At 37.5% G+C, this 7,217-nt stretch overlaps 1 protein-coding gene and 1 long non-coding RNA gene across 2 annotated transcripts; one reads left to right on the top strand and one right to left on the bottom strand.

Annotated features, from left to right (window-relative positions):
- The first annotated feature begins 2,944 nt into the window (after positions 1-2,944).
- On the top strand, positions 2,945-3,634 carry LOC126661726 (uncharacterized). The gene is made up of 2 exons (XM_050355589.2): positions 2,945-3,382; positions 3,425-3,634. The coding sequence occupies exons 1-2, from the start codon at positions 2,945-2,947 to the stop codon at positions 3,632-3,634; spliced, it is 648 nt and encodes a 215-aa protein (XP_050211546.2).
- Positions 3,635-4,719: 1,085 nt separating this feature from the next.
- LOC126659978 (uncharacterized) lies at positions 4,720-6,560 on the bottom strand. The gene is made up of 2 exons (XR_007635166.2): positions 5,867-6,560; positions 4,720-5,077 (listed from the first exon to the last, which is right to left on the bottom strand). It is a non-coding gene; the product is annotated as an uncharacterized LOC126659978 (long non-coding RNA).
- Positions 6,561-7,217: the final 657 nt, after the last annotated feature.

Genomic DNA, 7,217 nt, shown 5'->3' with positions numbered 1-7,217 from the left:
TGAAGAGGTCAAAAGAAAAGCAACTGAGATACTTGGATCAACGGCTATTATTCCATACAACAAGCCGTCTTCCTCCATCACCATTGAAGAAATTAATGATTAAGCTCACCTCTAGTGAGTTTGCAGCAGCTGCATCTGCTATCTTAAAAGAACGTATGCAGTACATTATGGAAGGAATTATGGAGGAAAACAACTTGGCAGAGGTTCTAGATGCTGAAGTAGTTTATGAAGAAGGAGAAGTTTCTGAAGATCATGAGATTGGCTTGGAGGAGCTAGAACAAGCACCTCCTTGGATAGATGATGAAGCCACCCATGTTAGAGAGGAGTTAGAAGAAGTGAATCTTGGAACCTCTGAGGAACCTCAGGTAACTTTTGTTAGTAAAAACCTATAGGTTGGTTTAAAAACAAAATTAATTGTACTCTTACAGGAATACAAAGATTGCTTTGCATGGCAATATTCTGATATGCCGGGGTTAAGCAGGACATTGGTAGAACATCGGCTTCCTATTAAGCCCGAGTTTCAGCCATACCGCCAACCTCCAAGAAGAGTGTCAAAAGAAGTTGAATTAAAGGTAAAAGAGGAAATTGAAAAATTGTGTAAAGCAGGCTTTATTAGGCCTGCTAAATATAGTAATTGGTTAGCAAATGTTGTTCCAGTGGTTAAAAAGAATGGAAAACTTAGAATATGCATAGACTTTAGGGACTTAAATGAAGCAACTCCTAAAGATATTTATGCCATGCCAATTGCTGACACTCTTATTGATGCTACAGCTAATCATTCACTTTTGTCTTCTATGGATTGTTTTGCTGGATATAACCAGATTATGGTGGCTAAAGAAGACATCTCCAAAACGGCATTTAGATGTCCAGGATCTATTGGGACATTTGAATGGGTGGTCATACCGTTTGGTTTACGTAATGCTGGTGCAACATATCAGAGGGCTATGAATGCCATCTTCCACGACCTCTTAGGTAAAACTATGGAGGTTTATATTGATGATGTTGTTGTAAAATTAAAACTAATGAAAGATCATTTGAAAAATCTAGAGGAAGCATTTAGGAGGATGAGAGTTCACTGTTTAAAACTCAATCCTCTGAAATGCGCCTTTGGTGTAAAAGCTGGAAATTTTTTGGGGTTTTTGGTCCATGAAAGAGGCATTGAAGTGGACCAAAACAAAACCAAAGCTATTCGAGAAGCTAAACCGCCTAGAAATAAAACAGAACTTCAGAGGTTTCTTGGGCAGGTTAATTACTTAAGGAGATTTATATCTAATCTTGCAGGAAAAACAAAAGTGTTCTAAGAACTGTTGAAATTAAAAAAGGAGGATGTCTTCAGATTGGAAACCATCCATCAAGAGGCTTTTGATGAAATTAAAGACTATCTAATGAAGCCTCCTGTATTGATGCCTCCCAAAAAGGGTATACCTCTGAGGTTGTACATTTCAGCAGCCGAAGGTTCAATTGGGTGTCTGCTAGCCCAGAGCAACCAAGATGGACATGAACAGGCTATTTATTATTTGAGCCGTTCAATGACATCTACAGAGGTTAGATACACTCCTATCATGAAATTGTGTCTGGCTTTGTTTTTTGCCTGCACTAAGTTAAGACACTATCTGCTTAGTAATAGAGTCTATGTGGTGTCTCAAACCGACTTGATGAAATATATGCTAAACAAACCTGTTTTATCAGGAAATATTGGAAAGTGGTTATTACGTTTGGCAGACTTTCATTTGATTTATCATCCCCAGAAGTCGGTCAAAGGTCAGGCTCTAGCAGATTTCCTAGCCGACCATCCATGTATAAACCTAGGAGATGAAAGTAAATTTGACTTACCGGTTTTTATGAATGAACATAGACCTTAGTTGCTTAAATTTGATGGGTCTAGTACAGATAGGTCTGCGGGTGCTGGAATCATAATAATATCACCTTCTGGAGCTAAGACCTCCTTGTCTTTTAATCTTGACTTTGAATGTACAAATAATCAATCTGAGTATGAGGCTTTGATTATTGGATTAGAAATCCTCCTAGATCTAGGTGCTAAAAAGGTCAAAATAATTGGAGATTCTCAATTGGTTATTAGACAAGTGTCTGGCGAATATAAATGCATGAGTTACTCTTTAACTTCTTATTATGCTATTGCTATACAGTTAATAGAGAGTTTTGAAGAGGTTGAATTAGTACATGTTCCTAGAGAGGAAAACTGGGAGGCCGATGAATTATCACAGCTAGCATCGGGCCTACGTCTGTCGGAGGAGTTAACCCACCGACTAGTAATGGTACAAAGAAAAACTCACCCTTCAATTTTTAAAAGAGGAGTACAACTAGATATTTTCAATATTGATGATAACTTAGTACAGGATTGGAGGAGAGATATTAAATAAAGTACCTGGAGAATCCTAGCAAGAAGATGATGTATAAAGTAAGAGTGAGAGCTGTTAACTACGTGCTCATAGAAGATGTTTTATACAGAAGAGGATTCGACAACCTATTGCTAAGATGCCTTGGAACTACAGAGGCACTAGAGGTCATGAAACAAACTCATGAAGGAGTTTGTGGAGCACATCAATCCGGAGTGAAAATGAGATGGCTGATCCGAAGACATGGTTACTTCTGGCCATCTATCCTAAAAGATTGCATGACTTTTGCAAAGGGTTGTCAATCGTGCCAAAGGTATGGAAACATACAAAGACTTCCAGCTGCTGAGTTGAAGTCTGTCATCAAACCATGGCCATTCAGAGGTTGGGCCATAGATTTGATAGGTAAAATATATCCTCCATCTTCTAAAAATCACAGTTTCATAATTGTAGCTACTGATTATTTTACCAAATGGGTAGTCGCTAAGCCATTGGTAAAGACAGAGCAAAAAGATGTTATTAAATTTATTAAAGAGAAAATTATTCATCAATTTGGAGTTCCACAATCAGTAACTATTGACCAGGGCACAATGTTCACTGGTAAGGAGATGCAAGAATTTGCCACTGATTATCGAATAAAATTATTGACCTCTACACCTTATTATGCTCAGGCCAATGGCCAAGTTGAATCTTCTAATAAAATTATCATCAACATAGTTCAAAAAATGTTGGAAGAAAATCCAAAGGATTGGCATCGAATTTTATCAGAAGCACTCTGGGCGTATCGCACCTCTAGGCGAAATGCTACTGGAGTAAGTCCATTTATGCTAACCTATGGTCATGATGCAGTGTTACCCATGGAGGTGGTGGTGAGGTTATTGAGAGTAGCTAAGCAGAATCATTTGACTCCAGAAGATTACAATGAAACCATGATGATGGAGTTAGAAAATCTAGAAGAAGGGAGACTTCAGGCTTTAAACAATATGATTATACAGAAGAAGAAAGTCTCCATAAGCTACAACAAGAAAGTTAGACCTAAGACATTTTAAGAAGATGAGCTAGTATGGAAGTTGATCTTACCCCCTGGTACTAAAGATAGAGAATATGGGAAATGGTCTACTAATTGGGAAGGGCCATTCTTAGTCCACAAGGTGATGAAGGGGAATGCGTACTGGCTATCAAGTCTAGAGGGTGAGCCTCATAAAAAATTTATTAATGGAAAGTACTTGAAGAAATACACTCCCACCATCTGGGAGAAATACAACTTAGAAATGACTTAATGGCTTTTAGCCATACATGTACTGCAGATTATGTAACTTGTTTTAGCAAATATCAGTACATGAGTTGTAACATTGTGGCTTTTAGCCGAATGTATTATCAGATTTTTAGGAGTTTGGCTATTTCGGCTAAACCTGTACTTTTTCATTAACTTATGGATTTTGGCACAAGTTATAATGTAATGGCTTTTAGCCATTTTTGATAATTAAAATTCTAAAGTTTGGCTACTTTAGCTAAATTGGTGAGGCTAAAATTAATTCCAGAAGTTGGTTCTAGAAGTTGACTCCTAAAAGTTGATTCCTAGAAGTTTTAGAAGTTGACTTCTAAAAGTTGACTCCTAAAAGTTGATTCCTAGAAGTTTTAGAAGTTGACTTCTAAAAGTTGATTTCTAGAAGTTCAATCTAGAAGTTGATTTCAAGAGTTGATTGTCAAAGGTGGAAAGTAATCTAGCCACCACCTAGAAATAATAAAAGAAATATGGGAAATGGTCAATTAGAAAAGACCATGCAAGACACCTTAGAATTGACTGGCAAGGTTGCCATGAGATTAGCAGGAAGATTTATAGAAGTCCATAGGAGGAAGGGGAAAACATAAGTGATAGAACTTTAATTTGTTTTTCCACTATCCTAGTGTCAAACTCCTACTATAAACAATTTATAAGTTCTCTATTCCTCTAAGACTTCTTAAACTTTGGCTAGCTAAGCTAAAGGGATAAAAAGAAAATTCAACAACATTCAACAGCAAACAAAAACGGCCCTGTAATGCAATGCATGGCTGTAAGTGACATATGTGATTTTTCGTGAAACAAGTCCTGGTATGGACATCACATCACTACATAAGTATATGGCTAAAGCCATCTTCATACCAGGAACATAAACATATAGTGAAAATGCAATGCATGGCTGTACCTGTAAGTGAATCTTGGTGTGGAACACAACAAACAAACAAATGGCTGGAGAGCCATCTTCACACCAAGACATTTGGAGTTTAGAAAGTACCTGAATGGCGTCTCTGTAATGCAATGCATGAACAAGTGCATATGTGCAAGTGTACGTGTCACAAAGCAAGTACTGGCCAAAAGGCCGTGTAAGAAAAATGTCTGAGATAAATAGAAGGAACATCATCCAACAACTTTTAAAGATACTAAAGTATTACAATTATCAACTTAATCAGTTCGATGTACAAATACTGTTGAATAGTATCAAAGTTGGTGGAGGGGTTCTGAGTAGTATGCGACAAGTGAGATAGATGAAAATTTGAAAAGAAATGCTACAGCTCCAGCTTATCTCATTTTTATCGGCAAGCAGACTTCGCTTTCACTTTCACAAACTCTTGACAAACAGCTTATAAATTCATGTCATGATATTTCTCTTGGATGGCGACATGCAAAAGGTGGATATCAAAAAGGCAGGATCTCAAGAGTCAACAATGCCATTCTTTTTATCCTGTAAGTAAAAATTTTAGTTAATCGTTTATGTGCAAAAATCTCAAAATTTAAATTGGCTAAGAAAAATAGTACAGTTGGAAGTATCAATTGTGATACATGCAAACGTATAAACCAACTACATAGCTAATTTATATCTTTATTGTTGCTCAAATGGAAATGATAAGTTTAGGCTTAAAACACAAATATGGCCTGAATATGTTATTTCATTATTAAATCATTTGGAAAGTTCCTTAACTTCAAAACGGCTTAAGAAAATTAGCCGATTTAATAAAGAGACGTGATTCAAAAGATCTTACAGAATCTCTAAAGACAGACCAAATTTCAACCATTTGAGCAAAATTGCACATAATGATTCACTCAAAGATTTATGCCAATGCACCAAATGTTTTATATCCAAACCACTTATACACATAATATAATAATAGAAACAAGTGAAAAGCCAAATATCACTTTCTGTTGTTATATTTTTGTTGAGTCGGATTGATGTTTTATGGCTAAAATTGACAATTGGCTTGTTAGCCGCAAAGTTAAGTAAATTTAGCTTATTGTAAATTTGATGTTGCCGATATAAAGGAACCAATTCACAAATTTGAACCAAATTTCAATTTTTTCAAAGACTCTGAAATTGGTATTTGATTCTGGCACAATTCATGAGTTCAATTACAAAAACATTGGCAAAACACATGGATGTTAACATCTCTATTCACTACATGTACAAAGTTTTGAGAATTACCCTTTTCAATATACAAATTTTAAAGTTTAATGGAAAAAAAAAACATAAACATACCTGCACAATGCTACTGCGGCGAGTGACCTGCTGCCGCTGACCGAGGTGAACCACCTGTAGTTGCCGAGGGAGTTGTCGCTGTTGTTGTTACTGAAGCTTCCGGATTCTTCATTTGGGAGAGATGTGTAGCTGCTGGCGAGGAGGTTGCCGCTGCCGTCATGCTTGGAGCTGCTGGGTACAGCGACGACGTTAAGCTGAGAGGGTTCATGGCCGCCGGCGCGCTGTGGCTGGAGGTTGAATGGCTGACGTTTCTGGGTGTGAAGACCGCTGGAGATGGCGCCCTACTTGTGGAGGACCTGCTGCCGTGGTCTTTAGAAGAGCTGCCACCGCCGGCGTGGAGAAAAGAAGACCAGCTGCTGTTTTGTCTCTAGAAGCTGCTGCTGCCGTTGTAGAGATGGGAAGAGCTATTGTTGTCGCCGGATGAGGAGGATCTGCTGTTACTGCCGCCGAACGGGGAAGACCCGCTTTCACCGTGGCCAGAAGATGAGGAGCGACATTTCCTCTTGAAGAAAAATTGCCGGTTTGTGGGAGCCTTGAGTTGCTTTCCCGTTTGAAGAAGCAAAACCCGTCGGGTTTGGAGCAGTGATCACCGTGGCCGGACCTGCTAGAGTTGTAGCCGGAAGAGGTAAAACCACCGTAACATTTAAAATAAAAAGAAAAAGGAAGCAGCTGGCTTGGCCACTTCTTGCCATAATTTTTGGCAAAGTTTGATAGGTGGGGGCCAATGGAAGATGAGGAACGCCATCTGCACATTGAAACTGAACTTGTTGCCTTAATTTTGCGATAAAAAAAAGTAATGCAGAGGTGGTAATTAATAAGGCAAAATATGTGCTTATGGAGGCCAAATTATAAAAGCAGCTCAATTATATCCAAGAGTGCCACATGGATAAAAGGAAAAATGTGAATTAAGGAAGGTGAAAGCAGGTTTTAAAAAAAAGTAAGGCTTTTTGGAGACTTTAAAGATTTATGTTTACACGTAATTTTTGGAGTATTTAAAAAATATAGAGTCTTTTAAAAGTTTTAACGGCTAAGAAACAAGTGCCGTGAATTTTCAGAATTTCAAAATTCTTGAACTTACCGTGATGAAAATTTTATAAAATAATTTTGGCTAAAAGAAATATATATAAATGGCTTTATCCCTCAAAAGCCAATTATATAGGGGGCATTGTTTGCACCAAAATTAAAAATATGGCCAAAAGGCCATAAAAGCCCATATTCTTTTTTCAAAAGATAAAAAGAGTACTGTGAATAGTTGTGACTTCGGAGGTTGATTTCTAGAGGTTGACTATTTTTGACTTCGGAGGTTGATTTCCAAAGGTTGATTTCTAGAGGTTGACTAATTTTGATTTCA

This window comes from Mercurialis annua, linkage group LG8 (assembly GCF_937616625.2).
Source record: "Mercurialis annua linkage group LG8, ddMerAnnu1.2, whole genome shotgun sequence".
NCBI lineage: Eukaryota > Viridiplantae > Streptophyta > Magnoliopsida > Malpighiales > Euphorbiaceae > Mercurialis > Mercurialis annua.
The sequence above is the reverse complement of the archived record's forward strand: the minus strand, read 5'-3'. Positions and strand labels throughout refer to the sequence as shown.